Genomic DNA, 14,373 nt, shown 5'->3' with positions numbered 1-14,373 from the left:
CCACCTTTGACTCTCTCTGTCCCCTTGTCTCAAAGCCACCTCGTACATCCCCTCCCAGTCCTTGGATAGCTGACACCCTACGTACCACCAGGGCCAGGCTCCGCACAGCGGAGAGGAAGTGGGGAAAATCCAGAGACCCATCAGACCTCACAACCTACCAGTCTCTCCTGGTCATGCAGGTTCTTCCTATACAACATACGGAGAATCCGCCCTTTTCTTACCCCCTACTCAACCAAGTTCCTGGTCCAAGCGATGGTTTTGTCCTGCCTGGACTACTGCAACTTCCTCTTGGCTGGCCACCCAGCGCCCGCCATCAGACCCCTCCAACTTATCCAGAATGCAGCAGCTCGTCTGGTCTTCAACCTTCCCAAACACTCACGTCACCCCCCTGCTTACTTCCCTCCACTGGCTGCCTGTCATGGCTCGCATCAAATTCAAGACATTGGTGCTAGCCTTCCAAGCAGTTAAGGAGTCAGCCCCAGCTTACCTCCAAAAAATGATCAGACCCTACACCCTTGCCAGACCTCTTCGTTCGGCCACCACAGGCCACTTGGCACCTCCCCCTCTCTGAACTTCCACCTCCTGCTCACGACTACTGTCTGTTCTGGCTCCACGGTGGTGGAACAAACTCCCCGTGGAGGTCAGAACAGTAGAATCTCTTGCCATCTTCAAGCGCAAACTGAAGACGCACCTCTTCAAGCTTCACCTCTCCCTGCCCCTCGCTACCTCCCTGTAAACTTTAATTGTTATCTTTCTGTGATATTTACTTGTGTATTAGGATGTTTAGTTTGGCTAGGTAAGCAGTGTTTGGCTCGGTAAGCGGTTTGTTCATACATTTGCGTGTTGCGGTATTACGGTTTAAAAAAAATAATGGACGTCCTTATCTTTGTTGTGCAGGTAGCAGTTAAAATTGTACTTCCCTCTAGGGTCTTTCAGCGCACTTGGTCTCTTAACTGCTCTACCCAAAAAGACCATTAAACAGTTGCAGCTCATTCAAAATGCTGCTGCTAGAGAACAGAGCACATTACTCCGGTTCTAGCTGTACACTGGCTTCCCGTTAGTTACAGAATAAATTTTAAAGTGCTACAACTAACTTTTAAATCACTGAATGGTTTGAGCCCAGAATACATCTCTGAGATATTTACTGCATATAAACCAAGTAGGGCTCTTAGATCCGTTGACTCAGGTTGGATAGTAGAGCCCAGAGTCCACACGAAGCATGGTGAAGCAGCATTTAGCCGTTATGCTGCATGCAACTGGAATAAACTGCCAGAAGACCTTAAATGTAGCAATTTTTAAAATTTTAAATTCTCTTTTCATGTGCCTACTACTAAATACAAGTGTGTATGGTACTGCTACTACTACTAAATACTGAACTCTATCTTAACTTAATTCTTTAAATTATGTCTGTATCTCTGTACTCTTTTAACTATTTTATGCTTTTATGTTTTTTTTGTCTATTCTTATGAAAAGCACATTGAATTGCCTCTGTGTATGGAATGTGCTGTACAAATAAACTTGCCTTACCTTGCCTTGCCTTACCAGCCATTGCCATTTTATATTTTAAATAATCAAAATAATTGAATCAAATATTGTATTCACTTAGTTAAAGCACAGCGATACTGAACAGAGCTATAATATAATTATGTAAAACCAGAAGAGAAAGAAGTTGTGGTACTGGAAGCAGACATTTTGTGAAGAATGATGAAGCAAGTCAGGGAGCTACATAAAGCAGTTTAACCTGAAGTGAAAACAGTTTTCAAACTAGAAAATGAAACTAACACAGTTCTAAATAAAATCAAACAAAGTGAAATTGGCAATACAATTTTACTTCATTTTGTAACTATATTGTGTAATTCCGTCACTTCATGTTTCACTTGAATGTAAAAATGAGATAACAAGCTTTCAATGTCATGCATCAGCATGGGAAAGGCCAAAGAACTGTCAGGTCAGAAAGGGACTGGTAATTGGTACAAATCAAATAAATAAATGGTTAAACATACGACTTAAGGGCTGTAAGGGCAATAAAAAAAGAAATATATGGAATTGTTGCAAACTTGCCAGAAAGAGGAAGCAAGTCCATATTATCCCCACGGACAGTGAGGAAAATGGTGAAGGAGGCCATAAAGAACCTAAAGAGGAGAGTTTCATAATTCCAGAGATTGGTTGCATCTTGGGGTCACCAAGTCTCATAAAGAACCATAAAGTGGCACCTCCATACCCAGGGTGGCAGGAAGATCCTTACTGGGCACAATAAAGAGAAACCAAGCATCTGGAGGTTGCCAAACATTAGAATTATGACCAAAAGAGTGTTATGGTCAGGTGAGACCAAAATATAATGTTTTGGCCATGCACACTATCGACATCGACTTTTGCGGCTGTTATGTATGGTTCCGGGGACCCAAACGCAGACCAGGGAAGTGTCAAAAATCTTAGTTTTATTCAGTCTGATATCAAAGCCAGGTATTCAGAACACACAGCGCCAAATCGAGTTGCAGAAGAATAGTAAGGCTACAGTCCAAGGTCAAAAATCCAAACGAGAAGAAAGAAAGAAAAAAAACAAACAAATCAAGTCAAAGTCAAGTTAAGTCAAACTCGAAATCAGGCAAAGGGGTGTCACAATAATCTCAAGAATAATAGGCTGACAAAGATTTGGATCTAATATTATGATCAACATTCTGACAAGTGTGCATACTCAGACTGGGGTTTAAATACACAGGGATAAGACAAACTAGGCAGGGCATGGGAGTGAGGATGATCTAACAAATCTACATCAGGTGAGAAACATGAAAGGGAAACAAGGGATGCACAAAGACGTGGATTGGATTCATGAAGACACATGTAAGACAAACGGCTCCGGATTAGGGAGTAGACAATTGCACAGAGTTAAGGAACATAGTGATAGTGGAGAGCAGGTAAAAACACTTCGCAGAATTAAGGCAAGCAATTTGAGGTAGAACAGGGAGGCGGAGCTATAAAGCAGTTGTAAAAATAGAAATAAAGTTAATCTGTTAGTTTATGTGATTAAATTATAATTACCCAAAAGAAATTACCCCAGACAGACAAATGAGTTTATTAATATAATTAGTACTGTACAAAATCTATGTTAGTTGTTATTCATAGATTACTGCTATCTACAAACATGAATGGAGAAAAGGCAGGAAGAAAGAAAAGCGAGACTGAGAAGGAATCGTGGGAAACAGAAAACACCCGAATAGTGATTGGCGCAGACAGGGAAGTGACTGGGGCTCAGAGTTACATAAAAACAAAGAAATCACAGGGGAGGATGAGTGCAATGAACTATGAATATAAACAGAAAAACCAGACATGAATATGAAAAATAATACATTTACAAAAATACAAGAAAAACTAACAGGCAAAACTCAGGAACATTGGAATGGCAAAAGAAGAATGCATACAAGGAGAAGCATCTCATACCTACTGTCAAATATAGAGGTGGGTCATTGATGTTTTGGAGATATTTTGCTGCCAGTGGTCCAGGAGCACTATTTAAGATCAATGTCACAATGAATTTAACAATGTACCAGGATTTCTTGTAGAAAATCAGGTTGTCTCTGCTAGGAAGCTTTGGCTGTAGGTAGATTGTCCCGCTGGACAATGACTCCAAATATAACGGAAAATCCACACAGAAATAGTGGACAATAACATCCATGATCTGCAATGGTAAATCCATGAAAAACCTGTGGGGCTCCACAGTGGTCTAGGTGCAGGAGCTGCTCCCATTACCATTTCAGGGCTCCAGTGGTATGTCTGCTTGATCCCTCCTCCCAGCAGTGCGTAGTGATGTGATGTTATATCGCCTTGATGGTCGGTTCATACGTTTTCTATACCAGAGGACCAGCATCACCAGTATAAACATGGCCCCAGCCAAAACAATCAAAATACAGATGTAGCCTGTAAGAGGAAAAAATAGGCAACATTACTGAATACAGTCAGCACAGAGGTTGCTGCAAATCAAAATTTCTGGGAGAGGCTAATAATGACATGATCTGTGCGATGTCAAAGGCAGTACCGCTTTCTGCAGTATCCGTTTCCTTCACAGTGACGGTGACAGTCTTGGAGGCCGTGCCCAGGTTATTTGTTGCATAGCAGGTGTAGACACCAGCGTTGGCTGATGTTGCTCCGCTGATGGTGGCATTACTCTGTCGCCCTCTGGTGGACACATGTGGATTCTCAGCCGCAGTCGTGTTCCAGGTGAGTTCAGGAGTGGGATTTCCCTCAGCCAGACACTCCAGAATCACCTCCTCTCCCTGGGTTACATTCACCTCCTCCCTCTCCAGCTCAAATGTTGGTGGATCTGACAGAAAGAGAGACTTTATGTGGTTGTATTATTACAGCAAGAAAACACATCACTTGGATAATTTGGACAACAGCACAATCAACACACAGCAAGCAGTAACCTGTACTAAAATACAGACCAATCAGACACCAGGAATCAAGCACACAGCGATGAGTCACCACTACATGAAACACACAGCGATTAGTCTCCTGTAATACAACTCATTTTTAAAATAGCTATTTTTTCAATACTACACCAGTTTAGTGCAAAAATCAGACTGTTCAGTGATGCTGATAAAACAGACAGTACCGAGAGACTCACAGAGCACAGTGATGCTGAGGGGATCAGATTTCACTACAGGAGAAGGTTGTGGTCCTTCCGGTCCCAGTTCCAGCTCTGCCACACAGCTGTACTGTGCTCCATCATCAGCACTGATGGGTGTGATCAGGAAGGTAGAGGACACATTCACTGGAGTCTTAGTGAGATCATCATAGGCAGTTTCTTTATATAATGTTTCTCCTTTGTACCACTTCACAGTGAGGTACTGAACAGGAGCGATGTTCTGGACCTCACACTGCAGCTGGTATTGTTTCCCCTCCAGCATTGGGCCTGTGTGGTTCACAACACTGATGGAGACACTGTCTGGAGGCTCTGCAGAAGAGATAACAATGTTTCCTTCTAATGCAGAAGCTATTTATATTCATAATTAAATAATAAATATAATGGGACTCCAGTTCAGCTCTATGAGAAGGAAAGAACTTACTGTACACTGTAATATTGAGCCTTTTGTCACACTCTGAATATGTGTTTGGAGCGATCAGAAAGTCTCCGTAGCATTTAGGTCGTATATCCCACTCTGTCAGGGTCTCCAAACCCCAGGTGACAAACTGGACGCCTTCTACCCTGTCAACAGATCCCTCTGATGCCTCCCAGCCAATTCCATCATGATCTCCTGAAATGGTGCAGTTCACTGATACTGGATCTCCATGTCTCACCACCACTCTGGGAGGCTGGATCATCAGTGGACATTCAATAGGATCTGCTAAAATATGAAAGGGGAGGACTGTAACTGAGGACTTCATTTGAGTAACCTTTCAGTAATCAGAACAGGAAGTGCATGGTCTTAACTGGAGTTTAAATACGAGTAGCTGCTGGGATTGTATCTGTAACATACAACAGCATAACGGTCGGAAAACGGAGGACAGCAAGACTATTTCTGTAACATCATAGAGATATTGGATATAATCCATTTACAAACAACAGTGTAAAACCAGTTGCTGATAAATTGTACATCCAGACATTGACCCCACATTTGAGAGCCCTTAATTAAATTCTTGGCTTTCATACTTAAACTGACCACCTAGCTACACTAGATCTTGTAAGACTGAGAATTATATCTCCCCAGGGCACACTCTGGGAGGCTGGATCAAATATGGAATTATTTAATTCTTGCATTTCAAAAAGACGTGTTATCATGGAAACCATCCTCTCTGTACATTCATTCACTTTTTGTTCTACATGCAGCTCTTTTTTCCTGCAGTATACTGCACATGTGCCTCTGCTTTGTTCCTATGTTCCTCCCTGTTTTGTAGCCTTTATTACACCATTAACCAAATATTATACGTGCAGGACAGGAAAAGGTTCTTCAATGAAAACATCTGTATATTTTATACATGTTTAATGTACTTAACTGTATGATGTATAAAGAAATAATAGTTAAGTGTCTGCCAAATTATCCCAGCCGAGGGTTTTTGGATCCTAAGATAGTTACATGGAAGGGAAGTGTTATGGCAGCTAGACTACAGACAGACAAAGTGAGCTTGGAAGTACAGTGTGTGAATGATACAGATTTAGTAAAAAAAGAGTGAATGATACAGATTACAGTTACAGATACAGTAAGCTTGATCATATTTTTCTCTCTCATTAACTCTGCATGGAGATGTCATCACACTTTCTTTTATTTATTAACAGCCTTTTTAACAATTCACTCCCTATTCAAGAATGACACCATACCACACCAATGCAAAAAAGCCTTCCAAATAAGGACATTTTAACATTGGTGAACTGGTAAAGCAGCCCGCCAAATATATCCACAAACACGTGCACGCACACGCACACACGATCATATATACACACGTATTGCTGAAGCTGTCATTTTAAGAGTAACTTTGATTCGCTAAGAAGATGTTTTATTATGGTCATTAACTACCCAACATTAGCTATGAAGCTGGGTTGTGGATGTTAGCTAGCTACTGAAATACCCCCCACTTTAACTACTGCTAGTTCATCCCCCATTTTCATCACTCTTGACAAACCGTTAGCTTGATTTTGCAGGGATTTTCTGCAGTCATTTTCTGCAGATCCTGCTGTAAACACACATGCAGACATAATTTAATTAATTCTATTTTATTTTATTTTCTAGTGCTTTTCACAAAGGGCCTTTGTCGCAAAGCAGCTTTACAGAGAAACCGGGTCCCAAGAGTACGCCTAGGGCAACAGTGGCAAGGAAAAACTCCCAGAACCTGACTCAGTCGGGGAACCCATCTGCCGCTTGTTGACACCAGTTTGTAGAAACAATGGTTTTAAACAGAAAGCCTGATTAAATTAAAGTCCATAAATGTCCAATAACTTGAAGCAGAGTAGGCATCATGTAGGCATGAAGATACTCACAGTCATTGCAGACAACAGATCGCAGCCCCAACAAGAGCCAAAGCAGCTGCTCAGATCTCATAATCTCCACCTGAAGGCTGAAGGCTAATGATCTTCTTCTGTACTAGTAGGGTCGTTCTGATGGTTCAGTCTGAGAATGAGCTCTGGCAGTGGTGTTTCTTGATAGCATAGATGACGGTGGTACTCTGCTTTGTGAACACATGTCTTTTGAGGAACATGGAGTGGAAATCTCTTGTCACAGGAAACCACAGAGCAAGATGGAAAAACCCTGCTATGAAGAAACTGCCTGGACAAGTTATGAAATACCTTCTTTATACAGGCAGCCTGGTTCTGCTGTCGCCCACTGAACAGACACTTTTGAAGAACCAGGTTCTGCTTCAAAAATACTTATCAGACCTGGGCTCTGATATTTACAGGAGCCTAAATTCATCTCCTATGTGCATGCATCCAATCTTTACCAAACATCCCAAATGGGAATGTTGATGACATTGCACATGTAACATGTCAATTCTGGTGATGATAGTTATTTTCAGAGAGGCGTAACCTTCGGTGTTTCCCCTTTTGCCACATGCTTCATTATCTCACTGTGAATTAACTTATCTTCTCTTTTTACATCATAGAACATTTTCACAGAACAAATGGAAAAAAAATCTACATAAAACCAAGACACTTTAATGAGCTGAATGTAGAATTTTTATTTTGATACAATCCCTATGAATGTATATTACACTGGACTGTTTTCAATTCACATTTGTCCTTAACTTTCAATAGAATACAACACTTTTTATATGAAGTTAGAATAGTTATAATTCAAGTTAGTTTTTCAAGTTAGACTTAATTATTACTGCCCTATGCTCATGAGGAAAAAATATAAATTTCTTACTTTTACTTTAGTTTCCACAAAATCAAGGGGAAAAAAATAGGGTTGACTACCAGCCATTGCCATTTTATATTTTAAATAATAAAGCAATTTGATCAAGTATTGTATTCACTTAGTTAAAACACAGGGATATTGAACAGAGCGAGTTACATTTAATTATGTAAAACATGGCTGCCAGAAGAGAAAGAAGTTATGGCATTGGAAGCAGACATTTTGTGAAGAATGGTAAAGGCAAGCAAGTCAGTGAGCTACATAAAGCAGTTCAACTTGGAGTGAAAGAACAGTTTTATCAAACATATCAAACTAGATTATGAAACTAACACAGTTCTAAGTAAAATAAAATCAAACAAAGTGAGATTGGCAATACAATTTTACTTCATTTTGTAACTATATTGTGTCATTCTGTCACTTCCTGTTTCACTCAGCATGGGAAAGGTCAAATAACTGTCAGTTCAGAGAGAGACAGCTGGTAATAAATTGAGAAGCAGTTTCACAGATGAGACTCTCCATTCAAAATTGAATTTAGTAGGCTTAATTTGTTTCTGTGAAACTGTCCCCTACTGTTTCACTAAGTTGACTTGTTTGTTAGTTTAGTTTACATGGTTTCACCTGTGTCTTGTTAGTTATGTTACTCTGCCCTTTGTGTTTCTGGTATGCAGTATATAGCCCTTGTGTTCTCTTGTTCTTCACTGTGTCCTAAGCCTTGTACTTAGTTTTGCCCCGTGCCTGCTTCATGCCTCGTGTGGTTTAGAGTTCCTGTCAAAAAAAAGGATCTTCGTTTCTACTCCTGCCACCCCTGGTCTTGGGTCCACTCCGCATACCAGTTTCTACCAGTTGTTTACACTCTGGAATCTACTGAGAGAGTTCTGCCTATCCAGGACTCCATTGGCTGGCTCCATCCATAAGTCAAGATTCCATTGGCTCCTCCACCCCCCAGTTCATTGGCTCTACCTCTCAGTTCATTGCTCCAATCAATGGCTCCTTCCCTCAGTATAGTGCTCTACTTACTGGCTCTATCCCTCAATTCAGTGTGCCAATGGCTGGTCTGGGGCTCCACAGTGCTCTAGGTGCAGGAGCTGCTCCCATTAACATTGCATGGCTCCAGTGGTATGTCTGCTTGATCCCTCCTCCCAGCAGAGTGTACTGATGTGATGTTATATAGCCCTTGGCGATTCATATGTGATCTAAGCCAGAGTACCAGCAGCCCCAGCATGAACGCTGCCCCAATCAAAACAATCAAGTCATAGATGTAGCCTGCAAGAGGAAGAGAATATGTATCGTTACTGAACACAGTCAGCGCAGAGGTTGCTGCACATTGTAAAAATGACAGGGAAAATCTATCAATGTGGAATAATGCTGCATTCCAGATATCTGGAAAACTCATAATTACGATCTTCCAACAGTATATCTATTTTTACTGTAGGTTTTTAGTTCTCGAGTGTCAGAGCTTGTTGCATCTCTGACACTCGAGAACGTGTCAGCTTCTTGTCAGCCGTCACATTACTAATGGTTGCTAAGTGGGCGACCTGTAGCTACAGTGGCTGGGACCCATAAGGTTGGTGGTTCGATCCCCGGTTTAACCACAAAAAGATCCGCACAGCCATTGGGCCCCTGAGCAAGGCCATTATTCCTGCATTGCTCCAGGGGAGGATTGTCTCCTGCTCAGTCTAATCAACTGTAACTCACTTTGGATAAAAGCGTCAGCCAAATTACATGTAATGTAATGTAATGTAAGTAACCACTGGAACGCCCAAGGTTTACAGGCAGTGTTCACAGACAATACCCCATTGTGTAGCATCCGTTTCCTTCACAGTGACGGTGACAGTCTTGGAGGCTGTGCCCAGGTTATTTGTTGCATAGCAGGTGTAGACACCAGCGTTGGCTGATGTTGCTCTGCTGATGCTGACGGTGGCATTACTCTGTCGCCCTCTGGTGGACACATGTGGATTCTCAGCAGCAGTCGTGTTCCAGGTGAGTTCAGGAGTGGGATTTCCCTCAGCCAGACACTCCAGAATCACCTCCTCTCCCTGGGTTACATTCACCTCCTCCCTCTCCAGCTCAAACGTTGGTGGATCTGACAGAAAGAGAGACTTTATGTGGTTGTATTAATACAGCAATAAAATGCATCATTTGGGCATGCACATAATCAACACACAGCAAGGAGTGACCCATACTCAATTACAAATCATTCCGACACCAGGAATCATGTACACATTGATAAGTACATTAAGCACACCACAATGAGACTTCTGTAATAAAACTCACAGCAACTCACAGCTCTCAAACAGAGCAGCAATTATTCATCACAATGCAAAGCATTCAGCAATTAAGCTAAAGCTGCTTTTAAATTATGAATGCGTATTTCAAAAGAGTAATGTGTATTCAAATACTTTTAAAGAAAAGCCCTTTCTGGTATCTGGAATCATTTTAATCATGTACACATGGTTTTTGATTATTTTTTAGCAAAAATATTAAATATTTACACTATTATTCTGTAAATAATTATTCATTTTCAAAAGTACCTTAAATCTTATTTGTTCCACATCTTGCCGCACAAAGACCACAAGATAATGAGATTTAAATAAATTGACAGGAACAGGGACATACAACAGGAAAGTACTGACTTACAGAGAACTTCAATCTGCAGGGTGTGATTGGCTGCTCCATAACTGTTCTTGGCTATGAGGGTGTACTGCCCTCCATCTCTCCTGGTCAGTGGTGTGGAACTGCTGAACTCTGATTGGTCCCTGTACCATGTGACCATGGGAGAGGGGTTCCCCTCAGCTCTACAGGAGACCAAAGTAGCCAAAGTTTCACCTTCCCTCAGCTTCCCATACTGTGTGATCCTGGGTTTATCTGCAGGGACAGAACATCAGAGCAATGGGTCGCTAGAGAGCCGCATAATGGCTTTACGGGGGTTTTAGCTTGTTACTGCACATAAAGTACTTCAGCTGTGCCTCCATGGGTGACCACATCTCCAATACTATGCCAATACCATGCAAAACCTGCACAATTACCAGAGTCACAGTGATTGTGGTGGTAGAGACAGTGGTGATTGACTCACAGAGAACAGTGTTGCGTAGGGGATCAAATTTAACGTGGGACAGGGACACAGGAAAATGCAACAGGAAAGTACTGACTTACAGAGAACTTCAATCTCCAGGGTGTGATTGGCTGTTCCATAACTGTTCTTGGCTATGAGGGTGTATTGCCCTCCATCTCTCCTGGTCAGTGGTGTAGAACTGCTGAACTCTGATTGGTTTCTGTACCATGTGACCATGGGAGAGGGGTTCCCCTCAGCTCTACAGGAGACCAAAGTATCGAGAGTTTCACCTTCCCTCAGCTGCTCATGGTCTGGGCACTCTGTGAATCTGGGTTTATCTGCAGGTACAGAACATCACAGACAGAGGACGGTATAGAGCCACAGTCTGCCACAGTCTGCCTCACACATCCAGTCTTACCATTTCTGTATGACAGAACCCATAATCCCACCATCATAAGAAAATGTCAACAGATAAATAGTACAGAATGATATTGATTTTACTGCGTAAACCAGGGATGGACAAGAAGTGCTGTATCTGATTCTAGATTTCATGACAATGTATGCTGTTAATTGTTGAAGTACTGAAGTCAAATCATCAACAAAATGTGAAATTTTCGATATTTTTTCTTGACAAATGCAAATATAACTGCATTATAATTCATTTATGAATATTCAAATATATTTATATTTGTATCCAGAGTTTCACTTTCACTCAGCTTCTCTTCTCATGGTCTGGGCACTCTCTGAATCTGGATTTATCTGTAGGTACAGAACATCACACCCAGGTTGTGTTATAGAGCCACATAATGACTTTTCAGTGGTTATAGTTGTGACATACTTCAGGAGTTCTTCTATGGAAGAGAAACATATGATCACACCTTCAATACTATAGCAGTTCAGTGATGCTGATGGAACAGACAGTACCAATAGTCTCACAGTGTACAGGGATGCTGAGGGGATCAGATTTCACTTCAGGTGAAGGTTGTGGTCCTTCAGGTCCCAGTTCCAGCTCTGCCACACAGCTGTACTGTGCTCCATCATCAGCACAGGTGGGTGTGATCAGGAGAGTAGTGGACACATTCACTGGAGTCTTAGTGAGATCATCATAGGAGGTTTGATTCTCAAATGTTTCTCCTTTGTACCACTTCACAGTGAGGTACTGAACAGGAGCAGTGTTCTGGAGCTCACACCTCAGCTGGTACTGTTTCCCCTCCAGCATTGGGCCTGTGTGGTCCACAACACTGATGGAGACACTGTCTGGAGGCTCTGCAGAGGAGATAATGTTTTCTTCTAATACAGTAGCTATTTACATTCATAATTAAATAATAAATATAATGGGACTCCAGTTCAGCTCGATGAGAAGGAAAGAACTTACTGTACACTGTAATATTGAACCTTTTGTCACACTGTTGAAGATCTGCATCAGCCAGAAATTTCACATAACATCTAGCAGTAATCTCCCAGTTTGTCAGACTCTCCAAACTCCAGGTGACAAATTGGACATCTGTTGTGTCAGGTAATTCACCTGAAGCTTCCAAATCAAAAACTCCATCAGGAGGATCCCAGCCGCTTCCTTCATGATCTCCTGAAACGGTGCATTTCACTGACACTGGATCTCCATATCTTACCACCACTCTGGGGGGCTGGATCATCAGTGGACATTCAATAGGATCTGCTAAAATATGAAAGGGGAGGACTGTAATTTAGGACTCCATTAGAGTAACCTTTTAGTAATCAGAACAGGAAGTGCATGGCTTTAACTGGTGATCTGAGTACTTTTAACTCAAATATCTATGTAATATCATACAGATATTAGAGACAATCCATTTACAAAAAACAGTATTGTGTAAAACTGGTGATAAATTGCACATCCAGATATGGGCCCCATGTTACATTGTTGGTGGCATCAGATGCTGGACCAGTAACGCCAAGCAACATTTCCTACATACACACACACGTTTTATTGAAGCTGGCATTTTAAGACAGAGGGCATTGATCCAACATTGTTTTAACCATGTTGACCCTACGCCACAGAATGCTAGTGTCCTTTAGCTGAGATGCGTGAGGGTGGATATACATAGCTGCAAAATAAAGTTTTCAATGAAACCGTGCAGGTGCTGGAGGAAACTCTGAGGGCTGTCCATTTTTGTGTAAGGGAAATATGGCCTTTGCACATTGGAGATACTTTAGCAGATTGCTGTGACTGGAAATTTGGCTTTGAAGAGAAGAAAGGCAGGAAGCCCATGCCCCTTCCCCCCATCATATTCTGTCTTAACCTTAACCAAGCAATTAACCTAACTGAGGTGCCTTTTGCAATATAATCTAAGAGACATGTAATTACATGGATCTAATCTACAGGAAACCACATCTTTTTTTCTCCCAGATTACAATATAAAAACCATCTGGTAAATGGACTGCATTTATATCACACTTTTATCCAAAGCGCTTTACAATTGATGGCTCGCATTCACCCATTCACACACACACACACACACACACACACACACACACACACACACACACACTCACACACTCTCACATACACTCACACACACTCACATACACTCAGATGCACCCACACACACAGTCACACACACTAACACATTCACACACAGACACTCACACACACTCTCACACACACACTCACACTCACATACACTAACACACACTCACACAAACTCAAACACCAACAGCGATTGGCTACTATGCAAGGCACCAATCAGCTTGTCGAGAGCAATCAGGGCTTAAGTACCAAACGACTGCTCTTAACTCCTGAGCTAATGTCGACCATATTTCCAATACTGTACATGACAGCCCTTCTTATTCACAATGCTGTGCACTTGTGTCTTTACATCAGGGTGCACTTTTAATTCTTCATAAATGTAAGCAGACTTAAGGCTCCCAGTCAACCAGAGCCTTCCTCCCAAGACAGAGTCCACACCCATGCTGACCAAAACCTTGTCCTTGGATTATGGTCATATTCCCCCAACCTATAGGGCTGCCATCCACAGCCAAAACTGACACAGCCAGGATTAAGTACTACAGGAGAAATGATTCCATTGAATCGTTCATGAAGCACACTGCTTTTCACATGTTGGAAAATAAAGCTTATGTAAATAACGAATATTTTTTAGTTCATAGCATTTTTTGTGCATATTTATCAAGGGTGCCAATAATTCTGGAGCCCACTGTATATTCCCCATGGCCCATGTACCACACTATTCACAAATATAATGTATGATAACAGCATCAGAGGGAGAATCAGGTTTTCCCTAAGTTTCCTTATTTCCTGACAAAATCCAGATTTTTCCTGTTGCCACCGTTGCATGACAAAATAATGACCAACTCCATATTACTTACTTCCATTCAAACCAAACATCAGTGCCAAAAATAATTCGACCATGAGTAGGAATCCACAGTTTCTCGACTCCATATTCTGAAATCAGTGCCTTGTTTCCCCAGTTCAGCTGTCAATTGCCG

The 14,373-nt window shown here is 41.7% G+C and overlaps 2 protein-coding genes across 4 annotated transcripts; both read right to left on the bottom strand.

The window, feature by feature from the left end:
• Nucleotides 1–2,421: 2,421 nt before the first annotated feature.
• Nucleotides 2,422–7,151, bottom strand: LOC133113986 (hemicentin-2-like). 3 transcript variants are annotated; one of them, XM_061223168.1, is made up of 5 exons: nucleotides 6,971–7,151; nucleotides 5,064–5,342; nucleotides 4,610–4,951; nucleotides 4,034–4,318; nucleotides 2,422–3,915 (listed from the first exon to the last, which is right to left on the bottom strand). In XM_061223168.1, exons 1-5 carry the CDS (start codon nucleotides 7,029–7,031, stop codon nucleotides 3,752–3,754), a joined length of 1,131 nt encoding a protein of 376 aa, XP_061079152.1. In that variant the 5' UTR covers nucleotides 7,032–7,151; the 3' UTR covers nucleotides 2,422–3,751. The 3 variants fall into 3 exon arrangements, with proteins under 3 accessions (XP_061079152.1, XP_061079154.1, XP_061079153.1); XM_061223170.1 differs by having other exon boundaries at nucleotides 4,622–4,951; XM_061223169.1 differs by having other exon boundaries at nucleotides 5,064–5,339.
• Nucleotides 7,152–7,873: 722 nt separating this feature from the next.
• LOC133113985 (hemicentin-1-like) lies at nucleotides 7,874–14,373 on the bottom strand. The gene is made up of 7 exons (XM_061223167.1): nucleotides 14,254–14,373; nucleotides 12,269–12,568; nucleotides 11,818–12,159; nucleotides 10,995–11,231; nucleotides 10,479–10,706; nucleotides 9,634–9,924; nucleotides 7,874–9,104 (listed from the first exon to the last, which is right to left on the bottom strand). Exons 1-7 carry the CDS (start codon nucleotides 14,324–14,326, stop codon nucleotides 8,914–8,916), a joined length of 1,662 nt encoding a protein of 553 aa, XP_061079151.1. The 5' UTR covers nucleotides 14,327–14,373; the 3' UTR covers nucleotides 7,874–8,913.

The sequence above is a fragment of the Conger conger genome, chromosome 16 (assembly GCF_963514075.1).
Source record: "Conger conger chromosome 16, fConCon1.1, whole genome shotgun sequence".
In the NCBI taxonomy this organism is placed as follows: domain Eukaryota; kingdom Metazoa; phylum Chordata; class Actinopteri; order Anguilliformes; family Congridae; genus Conger; species Conger conger.
Note: the sequence above shows the minus strand (reverse complement) of the source record. Positions and strands in the feature narration are given on the sequence as shown.